Source organism: Canis aureus, chromosome 13, assembly GCF_053574225.1.
Source record: "Canis aureus isolate CA01 chromosome 13, VMU_Caureus_v.1.0, whole genome shotgun sequence".
NCBI lineage: Eukaryota > Metazoa > Chordata > Mammalia > Carnivora > Canidae > Canis > Canis aureus.
In genome coordinates, this window is record NC_135623.1 from 14,877,329 (window position 1) to 14,901,825 (window position 24,497).

The 24,497-nt window shown below is 44.7% G+C and overlaps 1 protein-coding gene and 1 long non-coding RNA gene across 2 annotated transcripts in view; both read left to right on the forward strand.

Moving 5' to 3' along the window:
* The window catches only part of LOC144281929 (uncharacterized), a 30,432-nt gene extending 12,722 nt beyond the window's left edge, over window positions 1-17,710 (forward strand). Inside the window, exons 2-3 of the long non-coding RNA XR_013350305.1 lie at window positions 1,589-17,424; window positions 17,566-17,710. This is a non-coding gene — a long non-coding RNA (uncharacterized LOC144281929). The remainder of the gene's footprint in view (window positions 1-1,588; window positions 17,425-17,565) is intronic.
* A 270-nt stretch (window positions 17,711-17,980) lies between these two features.
* The window catches only part of LOC144281928 (histone-lysine N-methyltransferase SETMAR-like), a 28,976-nt gene continuing 22,459 nt past the window's right edge, over window positions 17,981-24,497 (forward strand). Inside the window, exon 1 of the mRNA XM_077844853.1 lies at window positions 17,981-18,171. Coding sequence (XP_077700979.1) covers window positions 18,106-18,171 — 66 coding nt within the window. The 5' untranslated portion in view covers window positions 17,981-18,105. The remainder of the gene's footprint in view (window positions 18,172-24,497) is intronic.

Consider the following 24,497-nt stretch of genomic DNA (forward strand, 5'->3'; position numbering starts at 1 on the left):
CTTTCCATTATAATTCACTTGGATCTTTGGCCTAGTTACAAAAGGGGCCAGTTTTATTCTTTTTCCTTTAAAGTTTAGAATATGTCTTAGTATATGTCTTTCTGGGTCAATATTTCCAGTTTTAAGGTATACCTTTTCAAAATGTCGTTTCAAATCTTTATTTATTTTTTTTATTTTGGAGGAGGTGGAGGGAGAGGGAGAGAGAGAGAGAGAGAATCTTAAGCAGACCCCATGCCTCCCAGTGTGGAGCCCGATGAGGGGCTCGATCTCACAACCCCCGAGATCATGATCTGAGCCAAAATCAAGAGTTGGACACTTAACCAACTGAGCCACCCGGGTGCCTGGTTTCAAATCTTTATTTTAGGAAAGTTTTCTTGAATTATAATTTTTACTATTCATCAGGTTCTGTTGGTTTTGTTTTCATTTGCAGTTACTCTTAATGTAACATATCTTATTTACATGGCTTCAATATGTACACTTTCTCTCAAATTCTTTTTCTTTTTTTATTCGGAATTTAAAAACCATTCTTGTTTCACCTTCTATTTCTCAAATATCCATAGTATGTATTCACTCTTGTTTTGTTTTGTTTTTAGTTTAGCTTTATTTCTGAATGAAATTATTTATTCTTGATCTCCCCTAGGTTTTGTCACTTAATCGCAGTCTTTTTCTAGTTCTAATTCGTGTTAATCTTTGATATCTTAAATCTTTTGAAGTATCTCTTAGCCAGTTTTAAAACACTAGTTTATATTTTTCATCAGTTTTGTTGAGAGCAACTTGGTCACTTAGCTTTATGACCCCATGTTGCTTAAACTATTCCAGCCTCATCAGGCCTTCTCAGAGACCCTTTGTACTCCCCCACTACTGGAGCCAACCGCCACTTCGACTGCCTGGCTAGCATTAGTTCACCCTGCCTTCTGCGAATACAATTATCAGGCCTCCCCCTGCGTCCTCCTGTATAAATGTAAATATAATGCGGGTCCTACAGGGGTGCTGCCGGCTGTCCTCACTCTCTTGTATTTCTGAATTTTGTGGGGATTCGCCATCATCTGACTTTGTTGTCAATCGATGTTGTCCATTGTTGTTTTTGGATTTAGCATCTAGTTACTCTGGTTTTTTATTTGTTTGTTTGTTGGATGGATGGATGGAGAGAGGATTCAGGGAGATTAAAAAACTATGCCACTGCTGCCTCTTTCCAGAATTGTCATGGAGAGGAAAAGAGCCAGGAGGGCTCAGGAATCAAATTACTATATTTTCATCAAGACCATGTGTCTGCTGGGGCTCCCGGGTGGCTCAGTCAGTTAGGCATCTGCCTTTGGCTCAGGTCATGATCCCTGGGTCCTCGTATTGAGCCCCCCATTGGGCCCCCTGCTCAGTGGGGAGTCTGCTGCTCCCTCTGTTTCTATTCATTCTCTATCTCAAATAAATAAAATCTTAAAAAAAAAAAAAAAGACCACGTATCTGAACCAAGGTTAAGTGTGAACAGGAGAGGGTGGTTCCCAAGAAGCAAGCTATCATATTTTTTAATTCTATACCAAAGAAGAGAAACAAACAAATGTTCACTATGTATTTATATAACATTTCACTTCAGGGGATCCACTATTTTAAACAACAAGTATGGTAGCTCTTCCTCGGTGCTGCCTGCAGCGGTGACAGCCATCTCCTACTTGGCCTCAGACCTCTGGTGAAGCCCAAGATCGTTCAGGAAAGGACCAGGAAGTTCATCCAGCACCAGTCAGACCTGTATGTCAAAGCTAAGTGCAGTAGGCGGAAACCCAGAGGCATTGACAATACAGCCCACAGAAGATTTAAGGCCAGAACTTGATGCCCAACGTTGGTTACAAAAGCAACAAGAAAACAAAGCAGGTGCTGCCCAGTGGATTCTGGGAACTCCTAGTCCACAGTGTCAAGGAGCTTGAAGTGCTGCTGATGGGCAACGTCTTACTGTGCAAAGATCGCCCACAAAGTCTCCTCCGAGAACCGCAGAGTCACTGTGGAGAGAGCAGCCCACCTGGCCATCGGAGTCACCAAGCCCAATGCCAGGCCCTGCAGTGAAGACAGTGAATAGACAGCGTATGTGTGCATCATGTTTGTGTCACTAAAACCATAAAACTACCCAAAAAAGTATGATCATGCAATTACACGACTTGTCCTTTAACCCTATTTTAAAGTTAACTTTTAATTATATGAATGATTTACAAATACATTCCTTTCTAAGAGATTAATAGAGAGTCGTGTAAGGCTAAAGTCCTCTTTGACCACCTCACCAACCCAAATTCCCTGGCTATGTTTTGATGCCTGGCTGACCTTGCCCCATCTCTGGTCCATTACTTTCTGCCCTGCTGAGAGCGTTTAAAGTCATTTTAACGTGGTATCAAGTTAAATGTAATTATGAAGGTGAATCCATTAATACCTATTTGGGCAGGATTATTTCTACAAAAATGTAACTCTTGAGAATGGTTGAGAATTTAAGAAATTTGGCTCTTTCTCTGTTCTTTAGCATGGGGAGAGCCTTAAGTCATGGTTTCACCCTTGATCAATAATCTTTCTGTTCCACCATGGTAACTAATGGGATGTTTGGCTCTGCTATCACAAGGTTTGTTGAGCTTGTTTTGAATTATTGTGCATTATGATTCAAGTTGCAAAAAGCCCTACTCGTATTGGCTTTTAAAAAGGGATACATTGGTTCATGGACTCAAACAGGATGGAGGTATTTGGCGCTTCGAGAGTTGTTGGATTTAGGGCTCCAATCAGGTCATGGCAATATGCCCTACCCACCCTCAGGCCTCTCCCTCCCCCCCGTTGTATTGCATGGCATGAGCCCAACGCTGTGTCCTCTTGGCAACGCCCTGGTAGTTCTGTGCTGGAGGTTCTTCTCTTTGTTCTGCATTTTTTGTTTGTTGACTCCTTCTCAGCGGCCTCCCTTCATAGCAGTAAAAGTGCTGTGGTAGCTCCTCTCCCCATATCTTCCCCTCACCAAAACCAATAAAGAACAGAGGACTTTCTTCTCCCAGAAGCCCCAGGAAAAGTCCCATCATGATTCACTGGCTCTGATAGAGTCACAGCCCCGAGCCAATAACTGAGGTCAGGGTAACACTGATATGCTCATTGGCTCATGGCTCGTCAGAGTTGGCAGCTTCTTCTGAACCTGTCAAATGGTGGTGGGGTTGGGGGCTGGGGAGGTGGAGGGGGGCCAGGCACGGCTGACAGTGGGGATGTTACAAGGGTTAGCTCCCTGGCTAGGTGGCACCCTCTCTTACAAGGCAGCATATCACAGTAGTTGAGAGTGTTGAGTATGGAGCCTAATGACCTTGGTTCCAATATGGGTGTAGCTATGCCATTTAAGGGCTAGGTGACCTTGGACAAGTTACCAAACCTCGTTGGGCCTCAGCTTCCTCATCTGAAAAGTGGGGGATGATAGCAATGTCCCCCCTAAGATTGTCGTGACATAAATTTGATTATATATGCATAAAACACTTGGAACAGAGATTAGTATGGGATAAGATCTAAAGTCTTCACCATGACTGAGAGAGACTTAATGATCCTGAGGAGAATGTAGGGGAAATGTTCTGCATAGCAAGTATTGAATAAAGGGCACGAGGTAAAGTGATGGGAAGTTACCCCTTTATTAGCTCATCCATCTCAGTATGGACAGAAGAGCTTCCAGGTTCCGTACGTGCCCGTGATGGGGTGTGGTTTACATGGAGGAGACCTGGGGTGAGGTCATAGCTGGAGAATGCCATTAAGGACAACCCATTGTGAGATTTGATTCACAGACATTGTTCTAGAACTTTAGACTCTGATTCATGGTTTTGCTGCCAGCCTTGGGAGCAGCAGCCGCTTCAGTTTGCGATGAAACATGCTGATTTATAAAACCATTTATAGCTCTCCTCCGTGCTTCACACAGCCATGCCACAAATGACTCAGGTTGCAACCAGAGGGGAAAGCGGGGACTGAGACTGAACTCTCTCTGTAATAGAGTGTAAATTGTCCTTTTGAATAGTGCTTTTTTTCATAAATCCCACGTCTCAAACATAGTAATTAAGAGAAGCCTGAAAAACAAAAGAGGCTTGTGTTCCAGGCCTCCTTTTCAAGCCCCAAATGTTGAGTTTTCTGGGCCTGTGTCTTGGCCTGGCATCTGATTCCCCCCAGCAGCCTCCTCCCACCCTTTTCTTAGTAACAATCTCAGATCCTGGCAGCAAATGGCATGTGAAGCTGGGCACTTTTTTTATTCTACACACACAGTGTTACATAAACCTTCCTGCTTTAAAGTAATTTCTTTTGCCCTTTATCTCTTTTGTGTGCCTTTAGGAATCTGCATGGATTCTTAATGAGCCGTATCCTTGGCTGGCTATGCTCTTCCTTTTAAGCAAAACCTATTGATTTTGAATCACTTTCATCCAGGCATTCGCACACTTATCGAGGGCCTACTATGTGCCAGTTGTCTTGCCAGTTGCTGGTATAATCAGAGAGCTTCTCCCTATCCTTTTAAGCTAGTTTTCTTGTCCAAAAGAAATCTACTTTATTTTCCCAAAAAATTCTACTTTAGGCACTGCCCCCTTTTCTTTTCTTTTTTTTTTTTCTTTAAAAACATAGTCTTAGTGAAAAGGCCTAATTCTTATTTAGTTACCTCTGTTCTAGACAGTTAAGTGAAATGAGACTGACCATTAGTTCTCCCAGGAAATAGCGGGCTATGTTACACTTCCATGTTTCCTAACATAATTCTGAGGGCCTCCTCCTCTCACTCATCTTGCTTATTTTTCTCATTTTTCTAAAGATAGGTCAACATCCTAACTCTTCAGGAAAACTTTCCTAGATCCTTCTGATCTAGATGTTCCTCCTCTTGGCTCCCTTGAGTCCACCATTCCTGGAGAAACTGTTGCAGTTGGACGGTGAGCACTGATTTACTTGTTTGTCGTCCTCACTCATGTAGAAGCCGGGCAGAGACCCTGTCCGACTAGACTCACTATCACCAGTGGCTAATAGGTAAGTCCGCAGTGAATTGATGAATACGTATTTACTGAGCACCTACTGTTGCGGTTACTGTACTGTACTCTACTAGGCTTTTGGGACACCAAAATCTTGTTTCTTTAAAGATTGTAATTTAGTGGAAAGATGCACACAAGGCTAATAATTGCATGTACTATACAATCTAGAACTGATCAGTGCTTTGAGGGAAAACAACAGGATGTTAGGAGACTGTGCAGTGGGAGGACACAGAGGTTGAATAAACAGGACTTTTGCCTGCGTAGGAATGTGGAGGGAAAATTGCAAAGGCTTTCTGGTAAGAGACTTTGAGGTGTACTAAATGAGTCAGTAGATATGTGAGGGAGTGGGGCAGAGGAGAAAGGGAACTAGCCTGCTTGGTCATCACTGGGCATCTGTTGACGTGGCTCGTTCTGTGTCCTTCTCCAGGTGATAATGCCCTGAGTCTTCTTCTTTGGAATCCAAGCCTTCCTCATTTCCCTTCTGACCTATGCCTTCTCTGGTAATGGGCATTTGACTAGTGATCATGTGATTAGTCTAGGGATGAATGTGAACCTAGGTCAAGTCTGGGAGTCTCAGCAAAAATATGAAGAAAGACACATTTCTTTCACCACTTAGGAGTTTGTGTTCAAAAGAAAAGGGAAAAGATAGATGGAGACTCATAGATTTCTGATGATTTTTTTCAGCACCTGGATCCAGCCGTGCCTAGAACTCCGTGGATACAGTTGTGTCTAAATCCACATATATAGAAGGGCACCTTGGTGGCTCAATCAGTTGAGTGTCCAACGCTTGATTTCGGTTTTTAGGGTTGTGAGATCGAGCCCTGTGCCAAGCGGGCAGTCTGCTTGGGATTCCCTCTCCCTCTGCTTCTCCCCCTCTTAGGCTCTCTCTGCCTCTCTCTCTCTCTCAAATAAATAAATAAATTTTTATAAATTCACATATGTATGGTTCTCAGCTATTGGCTAAACAATTCTCCCATCCTTCTATTTGGCTTAAGCTCATTCTCACAGGGTTTTGGTTACTTGCAACTAAAAGGGTCTCTATTAATACAGTGATTTTAACTGATATCACTCATTTGCTAAAGCCAGAGGGGGCGGGCACCTAGGTCGGTTGCTGGAGCATCTGACTCTTGGTTTTGGCTCAGGTCATGATCTCAGGGTTGTGGGATCAGGCCCTGCATCAGGGCTCCTTGCTCAGCATGGAGTCGGCTTGAGATTCTCTTCCTCTGGCCCCCAAACCCCACAGGCTCTCACTCTCTGTCTTTAAAATAAATAGATACATCTTTAAAAAAATATATATAGCCAAAGAGGGTGTGGGTAAAGGTGAGCTGAAGCCACCGTGGAGGTCAGTTAGCGGCAGAGGCAGCCTAAACCCCGCAGTTCCTCTGCTGAGAGGGATTTCCCTGAGCCCTTGGGGTCTGCAGCCTCTGCCCCGAGTCCAGACCCTTGGGTCGGCGTCAGTGTGTCAGCGGCTGGGAACAGATGCACTGAGGGATGACGCTACAGAGCTTCCCGGACTCTGGCAGGGCATGGAGGCCCGGGTACCCAACGTGCTGGAAAACCACGGTGTGCCTCTGCATTGGAGGAATGAGGGACAACCCTGGTTCAAGAGCCAGCTCCGCAGGCAAACTGGTTTTTGCTGGACCTGCAGAGCCAGAAGCTGGGACTGTCGGTGGCTTCTGTGAGCAACAGCACTGGCGGGTCACAGCTGCCATCTAGCGCCAGAGGTCACCTTTTGCAAGTTGTTTACTGGTTCTTTCCAGCTGGAAGGCTCTTGAGGGCCAATTGGAAGAAGGTCATTACCTCTGTCCTTAAGTCAGGAAGAACCTGAAAATCAGATTTTTTAAAAAATATTTTATTTATTTATTTATTCATGAGACACATAGAGAGAGAGGCAGAGACAAAGGCAGAGGGAGAAGCAGGCTCCATGCAGGGAGCCCAATGCGGGACTCGATCCCAGGACCCCGGGATCAGCCCTGAGCCAAAGGCAGACGCTCAACCGCTGAGCCACCCAGGTGTCCCTGAAAATCAGATTTGTGATATTGTCTCTCATTTAGCTTATTACAGATGCCGTCCCAGAGCATAATTGATTGGATAGGGTGAAAGGTCAACCATTCCACGATGTTAACCTTCAGTCTCATTTCAAACTAGGTAGGTAGGAAGGTAGGTAGGTGATAGATAGATAGATAGATAGATAGATAGATAGATAGATAGATGATAGAAAATTTAAAAAATAAATCCTGTAATGGTGAGATTTATGATTCAGAGTTTTGGCAAGAAGCAGGTCGCGCACTCCAAAGCAGGGACTGAGGGGAGATACGAAGGTGTGGGAAGGAGCCCAGGGAGCAGTCAAGGCCTGGGGAAGCGTGCCACGGTTATGGCCGCAGGAAGCAACAACAACTCAGGTCTGATGGAGCAAAAAGAGGGAGAGGACCCCGCAGGGTTTGTTCTATGGAAGAGGCCACGTGACCCGTGCTACTGGGTGCCAACCACCGGTTCTTGGTTGGGTTCTTGAGAAGCACGCTAAGAGGAGCATTCACGTGTAAGTAGTTTATTAAGGGCAGATGGGAAGTGAGGTGGGAGAGGCAGGGCAGTGGAGGTGAGAGAGCCAGGCCAGGTGTGCCCCCAGGCAAAGTCCTACAGGGGTCACCTCAGCCGGATGCTGCAGGAGAGCTCCGGGGGGCTGCCTGGAAGCAGAGAGCCTTGGCATTGAAACTCTCCACCTGCCAGTCACCTCGGCGGTCAGGTGGGAAGGAAGGGGAAGAAGCATGGAAGTAACCTAGGCCCTGGGCCTTCTGAGTGTTCAGGTAGGGTGAAGGGCTGACCCTGGGGCTCTGAGAACACGGCCTGCATGTGGCCAGTAGATGCCGGAGTCAGAGGAGAACGCTGAAAGTTCAAAGGGATCCAAAGGGATCTTGGTGAAGCAACGACGTCTCCCCATGTGAGGATGGGAGCTAATGAGATGTGGGATGTCAGTTGACTCCTGAAGACCACAGGTACGTGTAGGGCAGAAGGTGATGCTCAGGAAAGATACAGGGAGAGCCTCAGGACACAATCAGATGACATTCTCAGCCAATCCGAAGGGAGCCCTGCAGCAAACGTTGACCACGAGAGGAGTCATGCACTGTGCAGGGCTGACCAGGGACTAGCACTCCTTGCCATGTCCCGCTGTCAGCTGGTAGTTGACGTGGAAGGACACGGATCCTGAAGGTGGTACAACTGGAGGCCCAGCCACTGGTGCTCCTTGAACTTGAATAACAACTTCTTTTGGAAGGGGGATCCAAACGGAGCACCTCCACAGCTGCCACACTTAATGCAACGGAGCGTATCTGGTTGCCTCAGCCATCTCCCTAACACCGAGAAGGACGAGCCTGCTTGGCAGGAGTACGGGAACAAGGGTCAGGGGAGAAATAGGGTCCTGGTGGTTCACATGAGCATATGGATCCAGCTGTGCCTGAGGCCCATCCTATGCTTGGCTTTCTTGGTTATGTGAACTAATAAATATGCTTTGCCTAAGCCATTTAGAGCTTGGGATCCCTGTTTCAGCAAAAGAAAGGTTCCTGATAATTCACTCCCTGAGCTTCATTTTACTTACCTGTAAAATGAGGCTCCCGAAGCCACCTTGCCGGGTTTGAGGAGGAAGAGGGACAATTAATGTAAAGCACAGGCACAGAGTAGCTGCCCAGTAAATAGCCTCGGACAAAGCAAAGGAGGCAAAGCATGGAATGGACATCTCTGGAAGCCCCTCTGTGTCCGGGGCTGGCCAGGGGGCTGAGTCCAGTACTCGGCAAAGACCAGTGCCGGGCTTGGACCGTCCACAGGTATCCAGCTGTAACGGAGGACTGGCCTCTTGAGTCGCTGTGAGCCTGGGGCTTCTCTGCAATGAGTGGTCCCTGACCCAGCGCGTTATTGTCCATGTAGGAGGAAAAGAAAGTCTTCTTTCTGGCCAAAGATGAAGATTCTCATCCTCTTTTTCGTGGCCTGGACAGTTCTTTGAATTTTTATTTGTTATTGTTGTTTGCAAACTATTCCTTTGGAGAAGTGTGCAAGGTTTATAACAAAATAAAAAGAATAAATATGACCACACTTGTAGCATTGTGGTAATTCCAAAGCTTTCTGGGGAAAAAAAAAAAAGCAAACCAAGAAAGAACAAAGACTTCTAATTTATAACTCAAGAGCTATTTTCAATTTTCTGAGAGAAATGGGAAATTTTATATTTTAAAAATCTGCTGAGCTTCCCACTGCTTTTCTTCTGTTCTCCTACCAAAAATGTAAAAGCTTTAAAAGACTCGTTGGTAGAGACTCTGTGTTCTGAATGTTAAAGCAATGACGGTGTAGAGGTGGGGGCTGCTGCATCTCAAGGCTCCTCATCTCCCTGAGGAAGCTCATGTCCTAATTATTACAGAGAACAAAAAGTAGCTTTGAATAGCCATTTCGGTTCACCAAGTACTTAATAGCTGTTATTAAAGAAGCTCCTGCCTGGTCTAATTGCTTATCGTGAGGAGGGCACCTACAGGGCTCTGGAAGCATGCATAAAAGATCGTGAGCAAGGGCCAGTGGAAAGGGGACTCCTCCGGCACCTGCCACAGTTCGTTCCTTCTGCCGTCAGGTCAAAGATAGACTAGAGGATCTCTCCTGATTTTTCTCATTTTTTCCCTTAGGGTCAGTGGGACCCCAAAAGCCCACTTTTATGTCACTTCCCTTGTGACACAAAGAGAATGAATGGCCTTGCAGAGTGAATTGTTGCTTCCCTTGGGTACCCGTGGTAGCCAGCACCCAGCATGGCCCCCACCCATCCCTGCCTCCTGGGACATACGCCCTTCCTGAGGCCCGCCTCCACTGAGCGGGGCTGACCCATGCAACCAGAAGCACGTTGCAGAAATGACGTTGGATGAAATGAAATGAGTTACGAAGAGTGTAACTTCTGAAACTAGGCCATAAGAGACATTGTGGATTGCGTCTTGTTCTTGCTTGGATCCCCTGCTCTGCGGACGTCCAGCTTCCAGGTCATAAGGCCACTCAAGCAGTCCTACTGAGAGGCCCCCATGGTGAGGAATGGGGCACCTGCCACCAGCCAGCGTGATAGCTTTAAAAGATATCCACAGATTCTTTGATACACATCCTTTCAAGAAAGGGAGCTTAATTCCTTTCTCTTTGAGTGTGGACTGGACTTGTTGGCTCACTTCTAATGAACAGAACATAGTAGACATGATGGTTTGGGATTTCTGAGACTTAGTCATGAAAGGAATCACGAACTTACCCTTGCTATGTCTCTTAGATCACGTGATCTGGAGGGAATCCCGTGACAGGTTATGAGGACACTCCAACATCCCTGTGGAGAGATCCATGAGACAGGGGACTAGGATTTCCTGTCAGCAGCTATGTGGCTGAGTCATCCCAGAAGCATACCCTCTAGCTCTAGCCAAGGCTTCAGATGGCTGAGTCCTAGCTGACAGCTTGATTGCAACCTCCTCATGACAGCGTCTGTGCCAGAACTACCCAGTTAAGCTGCTCCTAAGTTCCTAATCATTTAAGTTTTTAATTAAGTCTCAAAAAATATATGTAGTTTAATATTATTAGCTAAATCAGAAGAGGAAAATGTATTATTTTTCACCCTAATATGACAAAAGAGACTTTATTGTTTTTGGTTTTGTCAAGAAAAGCCAAAATTAACAATCAAGAGCTAGAACTGTAATGTATTATTTGTGGAGGCATACTGACTAATGAAACAATAAAACTGTTAAAAAATAAATGGTATTTACATACAGAACACAAAGAAGGGGCACCTGGCTGGCTCATTCAGTACAGCGTGTGACTCTTCGTCTTGGGGTCGTGAGTCCTAGCATCACACTGGGGGTAGAGATTACTAAAACAAACAAACCACAAAGAAATAAATTCAAAACCAAAATAATCTTTTTAAAAATCAACAAGGCAGGGCAGCCCCGGTGGCGCAGCGGTTTATCTCTGCCTTCAGCCCAGGGCGTGATCCTGGAGACCCAGGATTGAGTTCCACGTCGGGCTTCCTGCATGGTGCCTGCTTCTCCCTCTGCCTGTGTCTCTGCCTCTCTCTCTAGCTGTGTTTCTATGAATAAATAAATTTTAAAAAATCAACAGGGCATAATTAACATATAACGTTGTATTAGTTTCAGGTGTATAATGATTTGTATATGTATGCATTGCTAAATAATCACCACAATAAGTCTAGTTAGCACCTGTCATCATACAGTTAGAAAATCTTTTTTTCTTTTGAAAATAGTATTTTTAGAGAAAGATTATTGGATTAAAGAGACAACAGAAAAAGAGTGCAGCTATTTTGCAAAACAGTTTGACAATTCCTTCAAATGTTAAACATAAGGAGAGGTTTTAAGATAGCAGCCTAGGAAGATCCTGACCTAACCTCCTCCCATGGACACAACAAATCTACACCTATACTCAGAATAATCGCCTCTAAAGAGAACCTAGAACGTGGATGAACAGAACTTCCACAACAAGGGATGGCACTGAGATGGACAGAAGAGGCAGAGATGTGGTCCTGCTCAGAAAAACCACACACCAGGTGCAGTGTTCCACTGTCAGAAGGAACCTCAAATGTATAGACCTTTTCCCTGAGGAGTGAGAGATTCAAGCTCCAAATCAGGGACCCCAAACAAATCCTACACAGTAGAGATGAGCTGCAAAAACCTGTCTTTGAAACTAACAGGGAATACTTCAAGGAGAATTTCTTCTTCTTTTTTTTGAAGATTTGTTTATTTATTTTAGAGAAAGAGAGGGATAGTGTATGTAACAAATAAAGCCCCAAATTGGTAGAGGAAAGGAAATAAAGATCAGTACAGAAATAAATGAAATAGAGGCTTCAAAAAATAATAGAAAAGATTAATAAAATTAAGAGCTGTTTTTTTGAAAAAGAAAATTAAAATTGATACACCTTTCACAAGACTCATCAAGAAGAGAAAGGAGCACCTGAGTGGCTCCTGGGATTGATCCTGGGATTGGCTCTGTGCTCTGCAGGGAGTCTGCTTGAGGATTATCTCCCTCTCTCTCCCTCTGCCCCTCTCCCTGCTCACATACACTCTCCCTCTCTTTCTTTAAAATAAATAAACAAATCTTCAAAAAAAAAAAAAAAGAAGAAAAGAGAGAGCCCAAATAAATAAAATTAGAAATGAAAGAGAGGAAGTTAGAACCAATGCCACACAAATACAAAGGATCATAAAAGACCACTATGCCACAATGCCAACAAATTGGACAACCTACAAGAAATGAATAAATTCCCTGAAACGTGCAATTTACCAAGACTGAATCAGGAAGATTGGAAATTCAGACATAATGATTACTAATAATGAAATTGAATCAGTAATCAAAAAACTCCCCAAAACAAGAGTCCAGGATCAGATTGCTTCACAAGGGAATTTTAGCAAACATTTAAAGAACAGTTTATATATTTTCTTCTCAAACTATTCCAAACAATTGAAGAGGAAGGAATGCTGCCAATCTCATTCCATGAGGCCAGCATTACCCTGACACCTAAACTAGACAAAGGCATACATAAATCAATAAATATAGGCCAATATTCTTGATGAACACTGATGCAAACATTCTCAACAAAATATTAGCAAACAAAATTCAACAATACATTAAAAGCATCACATACCATGATCAAGTGGGATTTGTTGCAGGAATGCAAGGATAGTTCAACATCCAAAACTTAAGGAGATTCAAACATTAACAAAACAAGTAGGGACATAAAAATCATATGATAAAAATGGATCATATGATCATCCAACAGATGCAGAAAAGCATTGGGCAAAATTCAACATCTATTTATGATAAAAAAAAACTCCCAACAAAGTGAGTATTAGAAGAAGTATACCTCAACATGACAAATCCACAGCTGACATCATACTCAAAAGTGAAAAGCTGAAAGCTTTTCCTCTAAGATCAGGAACAAGACTAGGATGCTCACTCCTGCCACTTTTCTTCAATGTAGTATTGGAAGTCCCAACTACAGCATTTAGATAAGAAAAACAGTAAAAGGCATCCAGAAGGCCAGCAGGAACCCCTGCCCACACATATCTTCTGACCAGAGAGTTCTGCAGGACCTCAGTTCTAGAGGAAGTAGTATGAGGTCTCATTTAACAAGCGGACCAAAAAAAAAAAAAAAAAAACAAGCGGACCAGAGCTCACTTAGTTACAACTTGCCACATTCTAGCCAAGGACCAAATGCTCCCTGCAGGCAGGAGAGCCTCTGCAGACAAGTGGCCTGAGGGATAGAGAAGCCAAAACACAACAGCAAAGTGCATGGAGCACACACCAGACACACTCCCTGAAGCACCAGGCCCGGGACACCGTATGACCTCTTCTTCATAAAGCCATTACTTTCAGGAGCAGGTAACACAACAGGCTTTCTGACACACAGAAGGCAGCAGAGACTTAGACAAAATTCTAAGACAGAGGCATTCATTACAAATAAAAGAACAAGATAAGGCCAGAGATCTAAATGAAATAGATATGAGTAACATGCCTGATAGAGAATTTAAAGCATCATATAGGATACTTGCTGGGCTTGAGAAAAGAATGGAAGAGATCAGGGCAACCCTTACCACAGGCATAAAAGAGTTCAAAAGAATCATCCAGAAATGAAGAAGGTGATAACTGAAATTGGAAACAGGCTTGATGCAATGAACAGAATGAATAAGTGATTTAGAAGACAAAATAATGGAAAAAATGAAGCTGAACAAAAAAGAAAAAGAATTATGGAACATGAGAATAGACGTTCAGAACTCAGTGATGCCATCAAATGTAATAACATTCATGTTATAGGAGTGCCAGGAGAAGAAGAGAGAGAAAAGGCAGCAGAAAATTTATTTGAGGAAATAATAGCTGAAAACTTCCCTAGTGTGGGGAAGGAAACAGACATCCAGATTAAGGAAGAACAGAGAACACCCATCAAGGGGCACCTGAGTGGCTCAGTGGTTGAGAGTCGGCCTTGGGCTCAGGTCATGACCCCGGGATCCTGGGATTGAGTCCTGCATTGGGCTCCACACAGGGAGCCTGCTTCTCCCTCTGCCTGTGTCTTTGCCTCTCTCTGTGTGTCTCACGAATCAATAAATAAAATCCTAAAAAATAAAAAGAACTCCCATCAAAATCAAAGTGACACCAAGACATATTGTAATTAAATTTGCAAAATATAATGATAAAGAAAATATCTCAAAAGCAGCAAGACAAAAGAAGTCCTTAACTTACAAGAGAAAACTAATAAGGCTAGCTAGAATTTTATCAACAGAAACTTGGCAAGCCAGAACAAGGGAGTGGCACGATATGGGTGAGAAAAATCTGTAGCCAAGAATATTCAGCAAGGTTATCATTCAGAACAGAAGGAGAGATAAAGAGTATCCCAGACAAACAAACACTAAAGGAGTTTGTGGTTAGTAAGCCAGCAAGAAATATTAAAGGGGACTGTGTGACTGTAAAGGAGACCAAAAGTGACAAAGACAAAGGATCAGAGAAAATCTCGAGAAACAATGACACAGCAAGTAATAAAATGACACTAAATACATATTTGTCAATAATTACTTTGAATGTAAGTGGATAGGCAGCCCAGGTGGCTCAGCGGTTTAGAGCCACCTTCAGCCCAGGTCGTGATCCTGGAGACCCGGGATCAAGCCCACATCAGGCTCCCTGCATGGAGCCTGCTTCTCCCTCTGCCTGTGTCTCTGCCTCTCTCTCTCTGTGTCTCTCATGAATAAATGAATAAAATATTTTTGAAAAATGAATGTAAATGGACTAAACTCCATTCAAAAGACATACAGCATCAGAATGGATAAAAAACCAAGACCCACCTATATGCTGCCTAAAAGAGACTCATTTTAGACCTAAAGACACCTGCAGATTGAAAGTGAGGGGATGGAGAAACATTAATCATACAAATGGATCTCAAAAGAAAGCCAGAGTAGCAACACTTATATCGGACAAACTAGACTTTAAAACAAAAACTGCCATGAGAGGTGATAATAAGGACAGCCCATAAGAAGATCTTACAAATGTATATATTTATGCACCCAACATGAGGACACCCAAATATATAAAACGATGATAACAAACATAAATAAACTTATTGATAACAAGATAATAATAATAGGGACTTTAACATCCCACTTACAGCAATGAACAGATAATCTAAACAGAAAATCAACAAGGAAACACTTTGAATGGCACACTGGACCAGATGGACTCAACAGATATATTCAGAACATTTCATCCTAAAACAGCAGAATATACGTTCTTTTCAAGTGCACATGTAACGTTCTCCAGAATAGATCACATACTGGGTCACAGATCAGGCTTCAACAAATAGGAAAAGATTGAGATCACTCCATGCATCTTTTCTAATTACGACACCATGAAACTTGAAGCCAGCTACAAGAAAAAATTAAGAAAGACCATAAATACATGGAGGTTAAACAACATGCTACTAAACAATGAATGAGTCAACCAGGAAATCAGAGAAGAAATGGGAAAAAATAACCAGGGAAATAAATGAAAATGAAAATACAAATACAATGGTCCAAATGTCTGGGATGCAACAAAAGCAGTTCCAAGAGGAAAGTATATAGCAACACAGGCTTACTTTAAGAAGCAAGAAAAATCTCTGATAAACAACCTAATCTCACTCCTTTAGGTGTAGTCTTTATTATATTATTTTATTAGAAAAAGAACAACAGGGTAGCCCCAGTGGCTTAGTGGTTTAGTGTCCGCCTTCGGCCCGGGGTGTGATCCTGGAGGCCCGGGATCGAGTCCCGCGTCGGGCTCCCTGCATGGAGCCTGCTTCTGTCTCTGCCTCTCTCTCTCTCTCTCTCTCTCATTCGCTGTGTCTCTACTAAATAAATAAAATCTTTAAAAAAAAAAAAAAAAGAAAAGAAAAAGAACAACAAACGAAGCCTAAAGCCACTTGATATGTCATTAGGGAAATGCATATTAAACCAATGAAATTCTTTTTTTTTATAAATTTATTTTTTATTGGTGTTCAATTTGCCAACATATAGAATAACACCCAGTGCTCATCCCCTCAAGTGCCCCCCTCAGTGCCTGTCACCCAGTCACCCCCACCCCCCGCCCTCCTCCCCTTCCACCACCCCTAGTTTGTTTCCCAGAGTTAGGAGTCTCTCATGTTCTGTCTCCCTTTCTGATATTTCGCACTCATTTTTTCTCCTTTCCTCTTTATTCCCTTTCACTATTTTTTATGTTCCCCAAATGAATGAGACCATATAATAAAACCAATGAAATTCTAAACATCTGTTAGAATAGCTAACTTCCATGACATTGATGATCCCAAATGCTGGTGAGGATGTACAGCAGCAGGAACTCTTACTCATTGCTGGTGGGAATGCAAAATGGTATAGCCACTTCGGAAAGCAGTTTGGCAGGGTCTTTTCTTTTGTTTTTAAAAAGATTTTATTTGAGAAAGAGGGAGATACAGAGAGAATAAGACAGCAAGCATGAGTGAGCACACAAATGGGTGGGTGGGCAGAGGGAGAGGAAGAGCAGATCCTTCACTGAGCAGGGAGGCCGACATGGGCCTGGACCCCAGGACCCTGGGATCATAACCTGAACCAAAGGCAGATACTTTACCGACTGAGCCACCCGGCTGCCCCCGTTCGGCAGTTTCTTACAAAACTAAACACACTCTGGGTGTGTGATCCAGTGATCGTGCTTATTGGCATTTACCCAAGTGACTTAAAAATGTATGTCCATACAAAAATCTGTACGTGGATGTCTGTATCAGCTTAATTCATAATTGCCAAAACTCGGAAGCAGGTAAGATGTCCCTCAATGAGTGAAGGGAAAAATAAACTGTGGTGCATCCAGATGATGGATTATTATGCAGCACGAAAAAGAAATGAGCTATCGAGCCCTGGAAGGACATGGAGAAAACTTCAATGCAAACTTTCATGCATGTTACTCAGTGAAAGGAGCCAATCTGAGAAATCTACATACTGGAGGATCCCAACTACATGACCTTCTGGAAAAGGCAAAAATGAAGGAGTCAGAAAAAAAAAAAACATCAGTGGGTGCTGAGGGTGAAGGGGAGGAGGGAAGAACGGAACACAAGAGATTCTTATGGGCAGTGAAACTATTCTGGGTGACACTTATAAATCTCTAAAATCTCTACACGTTATCCAAACCCGTGGAAGGTACGACACCAAGAATGAGCTGAAGGTAAGCTGAGCTTTGGGTGACAACGGTGTGCGGATGTGGGTTCGCTGATCATAATAAATATATTATTCTGTTGCCAGATTTTGACCGTGGGAAAGCCCTCTGTGTGGGAAAGCTGTGCACCTTCTGCTTAATTTTTCGGAACCTAAAACTGTTGTATTTAAAAAAAAAAAAAAAAGATATTGTAGTTTGCATATCCTGCAACTAAAAAAAATCAACGTTAGCTGTAACAGTAAGTAACTTTTCCCTCCTCCTTTCTTTCCATTCGTCTTCCCTCCTCCTTCCATCCTTCAAGGCTCCCTGCCTTTTTGGTGTCCTTCCTTTCTGAGCAGTTCAGTGTGAAACCCATCAGGTGTTCATATTTGTCCGGCAGAATCGGCCTTCGGTGACTATCGGACTTCACGGCGGACCCAGGTCTCGGCGCCGAGCCCGGGCAGGTGTCCGCGCATCCCGTCTGGCCCGGGCCGCTCACCTCCGCGCGCATCCAGGTCAGGCCCCCACCTGAGCTCCGCGCCGGCCCGCCCACCCCGTCGCTCGGCCCCGCCCCGGGGGCGTGTCCAACGCCGCGCCCCCGCCCAGGCCCCGCCTCCGGGGCGTGCCCAGGGCCTCGCCCCGCCCCCCTCGCGCGTTCGTTGGTCCAGCCCGACGCTCGTTCCGGCCGCGCCCCGCCCAGGCCCCGCCCCCGCGCCGTCCGCCGGCCGGGAGGGGGCGTGGCTGCGCAGGCCCACGCCGCGCCCCGCCCCCCTCCACCCCCCCCCCCCCCCCCGGCACGCAGGCTCCGCGCACGCGCGCGCCCCCGCCTGAGCCTCGGTCCCGGCCGCGGGGAGCCGGCGGGTAGAGGCTGGGCCGCGGAGGCCGGAGGGGAGGAGCCCGGGCCGCCGCCGCCGCCGCCGCCGCCCTGCAGGAGGGGAGCATGTCTGCGAGTCGAGCCAAGAAAGTGAAGATGGCCACCAAGTCGTGCCCCGAGTGCGACCAGCAGGTGGGGGCCGGGCGGGGGCGGCCCGGGGCACGGGAGTCCGGGGGGTCACGGGGGCGCGGTCCGGCCGGTGCGCACCTGGCGGCGGGGGCGCGGGGGTCGCGGGGGTCGCCCGGTGACCGGGCCCGGGGCCGAGCACGGCCGCGCCCTCCGCCCGGGAGCCCGGCGGCCGCTTTGTTCCCGCCGCGACGCAGTGACCTGCTGGAGGCCGGGAGGGGGCGACCTCGGCGCGCTCGGCGGTGCCCCGCGTGACCCGGTGACCCGGTGACCTGCGCTTGTCCTCCGAAGGCGCAGTTTCTCTAGGCCCCCCTCCGTGAATGGTAGGTCGTTGTCTGGCTTCAAAAAGGTGAATTTACCTTGAACATTTAGCGTCTACTTTATGAACCAAGTCCCCGCGCGGTCCAGGGCTCAGCCAGCCCCCGAGGCCCAGCCCTGGCCCAGCTGGAAAACCTGCGTGGACTCGGAAGAGCATCGCGCGCGCTCGCAGGTGCGCGCTCGCAGGTGCGCCCCCCCGTGGGCCCAGACGGCAGCGCGGCGGTGAGAACGGGACTGCCCGCGGCCTAGAAGCCCGGTTGCGGAGCCCAGGAGGGAGGCCGCTGCCTCCAGGGTTTTGCAGGGAAAGGCCCGCTTGTACTTCCTGTGCTTGGGGAGCCTGAAGCTGTGGCCCCTCACCAGGTGCCCGGATTCCCGCTCAGATGCCAATAAGGGGCCACTTTAACCGCGAGCAATACCGTCTAGTAACAGTACCTGATTAGGCCGACAGGGTCGGAGTGCCGAACTTCACCAAAGGTCTATTTTCTCCGGAAGGACTTTGGTTAATCCTTTACTGACATGTCATAATCCCATGAAGTTTTTTTTTTTTTTTTTAAGATTTTTGTTTATTTATTCACGAGAGACACAGAGGCAGAGACACAGGCAGAGGGAGAAGCAGGCTCCATGCAGGGAGCCCGACGTGGGACTCGATCCCGGGTCTCCAGGATCACACCCCGGGGCTGCAGGCGGCGCTAAACTGCGCCACCAGGGCTGCCACCCAGGTGCCCTTCTGTTGCATTCCTATACATTAATGAAACCGTGAAATTAAGAAAACAGTCTGTTTACAATGGCCAAAATAATAAAATATCTAGGAATAAACTTAACTAAGGAAGTGTGAAAGATCTGTACTCTAGGGGATCTCTGGGTGGCTCAGTGGTTTAGCGCCTGCCTTTGGCCCAGGCCACAACCCTGGGCCCAGCCCAGGTCCCGGGATCAAGTCCCACATCGGGCTCCCCGCATGGAGCCTGCTTCTCCCTCCTCCTGTGTCTCTGCCTCTCTCTCTCTCTCTCTATCATAAATAAATAAATCTTTTTTTAAAAAAAAGATCTGTACTCTGAATACTATAAGACACTTATGAGAGAAATTGAAGGCGACACAAACAAATGGAAAGGTATTCCATGCTCATGGACTGAGAACCAATATTCTAAAAATGTCTGCCCTGCCTAAAGCAATCTACAGATTTAATGCAGTCCCTATCAAAATACCAAGAGCATTTTTCAGAGCTAAAACCATCCCAAAATTTGTTCTACCACAAAAGACCAAGTAGCCAAAGTAATCTTGAAAAGACCAAAACTGTGAGGTGTCACAATCCTAGATTTCAAGATAGACTACAAAGCTGTAGTAATCAAAATGTTATGATACTGGCACAAAATAGACACAGGGATGCCTGGGTGGCTCAGTAGTTGAACATCTGCCTTCAGCTCAGGGTGTGATCCCAGAGGTCTGGGATCGAGTCCCACGGCTCCCTGCATGGAGCCTGCTTCTCTCTCTGACTGTGTCTCTGCCTCTCTCTGTGTCTCTCATGAATAAATAAATAAAATATTTTAAATAAAATAGACACAGATCAATGGAACAGAATAGAGAACTCAGAAACAAACCGACGATTATATGGTCAATTAATCGTCAACATTGGAGGCAAGAATATGCAGTTGGAAAAAGACAGTCTCTTCAGCAAGTAGCTGTTGGGACAGCTACATGCAAAAGAATGAAACCAGACCACTCTCTGACACCTTGCACAAAAACTCAAAATAGATGAATAACCTAAATGGGAGGCCTGAAATCATAAAGATCCTAGAAGAGAGCACACAAGCAGTAATGTCTCTGACATTGGCCGTAGCAGCATTTTTCTAGATAGGTCTTCTGACATAGGAAACAAAAGCAAAAATAAACTATTGGGACTACATCAAAATTAAAAGCTGCATAGGAGAGGAAGTAATCGACAAAACTATAAGATAACTTAATGGGAAAAGATATTTGCAAATGAAATATCTGATAGAGGGTTAGTATCCAAATATATAAAGAACTGATACAATTCAATAGCCCCAAAACAAATAATTCCATTAAAAAGAGGGTAGAGGGATCCCTGGGTGGCGCAGCGGTTTGGCGCCTGCCTTTGGCCCAGGGCGCGATCCTGGAGACCCGGGATCGAATCCCACGTCGGGCTGCCGGTGCATGGAGCCTGCTTCTCCCTCTGCCTATGTCTCTGCCTCTCTCTCTCTCTCTCTCTGTGACTATCATAAATAAATAAAAATTAAAAATTTTTTAAATAAAAAATAAATAAATAAAAAGAGGGTAGAAGACAACACATTTCTCCAATGAAGACATCCGGATGACCAGCCGGCACATGAAAAGATGCTCAACATCACTCATCATCAGAGGAACGCAAATCAAAACTACAGTGAGGTATCCTCTCATACCTGTCGCAATGGCTAGAATAAAAAACAAGAAACAACAAGTGTTGGTGGGGATGTGGAGAAAGGGGAACCCTCGTGTACTGTTGGTTGGAATTCAGATGGGTACAGCCACTTGGAAAACAGTGTGGAGGGTCCTCAAAAGCTTAAAGATAGGGGATGCCTGTGTGGCTCCATGGTTGAGCGTCTGCCTTTGGCTCAGGTCGTGATCCCAGGGTCCTGGGATCGAGTCCTGCATTGGGCTCCCCATGGGGATCCTGCTTCTCTCTCTGCCTAAGTCTCTGCCTCCATGAGTCTCTCATGAATAAATTTTCAAAAATCTTAAAAAAAAACACAAAACTTAAAAACGGAACTACCCTATGATCGAGTGATTGCACTACTGAGTACCCCTAAAATAAAATAAAAAAAAAAAACCAACACTAATTCGAAGAGATACATGCACCCCTGTGCTTATTGCAGTAGTATTTACAGTGGCCAAGATGTGGGAGCAGCCCAAGTGTCCACCAGTCCATGAATGGATAAAGAAGTGGCACATATACACAATGAGATATTAGTCATAAAAAGAATGAAATCTAGCCATTTGCAACAGCATGAATGGAGCTAGAGTGTAATGCTAAGGGAAATAAGTCAGTTGGAGTAAGACAAATATTGTATACTTTAACTCATGTGGAATTTAAGAAACAAATGAAGAAGGAAAAGAGAAAAACCAAAAAACAGACTATAGAGAACAAACTGATGGCTGCCGGAGGGGAGGCAGTTGAGATGGGAAATAGGTGAGCGGGATTAAGGGCACACTTACAGTGGGCACCGAGTCATGCATAGGATTGTCGGATCACTGTGTGGTAACCTGAAACTAATGTAACCCTGTGAAAAAATTATGGTCACCCTAGAGTGTGTGAAATACGTAAATATTGCAATAAAGCAAGTCAAATGAAATTTCTGGTTCTCCAGGGCACATAAAAGCTGTATTACACCATCAGTCTATTCAGTATGCAGTAGCTTTGTGTCTAACAGAACAGTGTATATACCGTAACTAAAAAATACTTTACTGCTGAAGAACGTTAACTGTCATCCGAGCCTTCAGTGAGTTGTGATCTTTTTGCTTGTGGAGGGTTTTGCCTTGATGTCGACAGCTGTTGACTGATCGGGGTAGTGGTGCTGAGGGTTGGGGTGACTGTGGCGATTTCTTGACGTAAGAGAGCAGTGAAGTTTGCCGTCATTGGTTGATTCTTCCTTTCCCAGTTCCTCTGCAGCATGCAATACTGTTAGCATTCACCCGCAGTAAAACTTGTTTCAAAATTGGAGTCAGTCCTTTCAAACTGTGTTCCTTTATCAATTAAGTTTATGTAATATTCTAAATCCTTTGATGTCATTTCAACAGTCTTCACAGCATCTTCACCAGGATAGATTCCATCTGGAGAAACCACTTTCTTTGCTCATCCATAAGAAGCAACTCCCCATCCATTAAAATTATGAGATTGCAGCAATTCCGACCATCTGCAGGCTCCACTTCTGATTCTAGTTCTCTGTCACATCTTGTATTTACTTCTGAACCTCTCAGAGTCACCCATGAAGTCTGGAATGAACTTCTTCCAAACTCCTGTTGATATTTTTACCTCTTCCCAGGAATTACAAATGTTCTTTTTTTTTTTTTTTTTTTTTTAAGATTTTATTATTTGAGAGAGAGCACTTGCAGGGGGAAGTGGTAGAGGGGGAGAGAGAGGGAGAAGCAGACTTCCCCACTGAGCAGGGAGCCTGGTGAGGGCTCAATCCCAAGACCCTGGGACCATGACCTGAGCCAAAGGTAGACGCTTAACCAAGTGAGCTATCCAGGGACCCCTGAATCATGACTATTCTTGATAGTGTGCAGAATGGTGAATTCTTTCCAGGAGATTTTCAATCTATTTTGTGTAGATTCATCAGAGGAATCACTATTTAGGGATCTGTAGCCTTACAAAATGTATTTCTTAAATAAGAAGACTTAAAATGGTTCCTTGATCCATAGGCTGCAGAATGGATATTGTGTTCGCAGGTATGAAAACAACATAGCTTCATTGTACCTCGCCAGAGCTCTTGAATGACCAGGTGCCATGTCCGTGAACAGTGACATTTTGAAAGGAACCTTTGTTTCTCCACTGTAGGTCTTAATAGTGGGTTTAAAATATTTAATCAGCCATGTTGGAAACAGACGTACTATCATCTAGGTTTTGTTTTCCCATTAATAGAACATAGGCAGATTTAGCATAATTCTTAGGAGCCCTAGGATCTTTGGAATGGTAAATGAGCTTTGGCTTCAACCTTTTTTTTTTTTTTTTTTTTTTTTTTGGCTTCAACTTAAAGCCACAGATGCATTAACCCCTGCAAGAGAATCGGCCTGTCCTTTGAAGCTTTGAGGCCAGGCACTGACTTCTCTCCAGCTGTGAAAGTCATAGGTAGCATCTTCTTCAAATATAAGGCTGTTTCATCTACATTGAGACTCTATTATTCAGTGTAGACACCTTCATTAGTTATCTTAGCTGGGTCTTCTGGGTGACTTATTGCAGCTTCTCTGTCAGCCCTTGCTGCTTCACTTTGCACTGTTAGGTTATGGAGGCTGCTTCATTCCTTAAGCCTCACAAACCAACCTCATGCAACCAGACTTTTCTTCTGCAACTTCTTCACCTCTCTCAGCCTTCATAGAGTTGAATAGAATTAGGGCCTTGCCCTGAGTTAGACTTTGGCTTAAGGGAATGTGGTGGCTGGTTTGATCTTTTTCCAGCCCCCTAAAACTTTCTGCAAATTAACTATAAGGCTGTTTCACCTTCTTATCATTCTTGTGTTCACTGGAGTGAGCCATTTCCTTCAAGAAATTTTCCTTTGTGTTTATAATTTGGCTGACTCTTTGGTGTAAGAGGCCTTTCTTGGCTTTTGACATGGCTTTCCTACTAAGCTTACTCATTTCTAGCTTTGGATTTAAAATGAGAGATGTGTGCTTTTTCCTTTAACTTGAATCCTTAAAGGCCACTGTAGGGTTATTACCTGGCCTAATGTCAATATTTCCATGTCTTAGGGTACAGAGAGGCCTGAGGAGAGGGACATAGATAGGGGAATGGCCAATTGGTAGAGCATTCCGGATACACACATTTATTAATTAAGTTTTGTGGTCTTGTATGGGTCTTGTATAGGCAGTCCAAAACGATGAAAATACTAACATCAAAGATCATGGATCACCATAACAGGATAATAGTGAAAGAGTTGGAAGTATTTCAAAAATTACCATAATATGATAAAGACACGAAGTGAGCAAATGCTATTGGAAAATGGTGCTGATAGCCTGGCTCCATGAAGCATTGCCACAAACCTTCAATATGTAAAACCTAGAGTATCTGTGAAGTACAATGGAGCAAAGTGCAATAAAATGAGGTATGTCTGTAATTAAATCTCTCTCTCTCTCTCTCTCTCTCTCTTTTGTCTCTAGGAAAAGCCTTGTCAGTTTTGTTCAACTTTTCAAAAAAAAACCCAACTTTTGTTTCATTGATTTTGTTTCTCTATTCTCTATATTGTTTATCTCTAATCTTTATTATTTCCTTCTTTATGCTGGCTTGGGTTTCATTTGCTCTTCTTTTT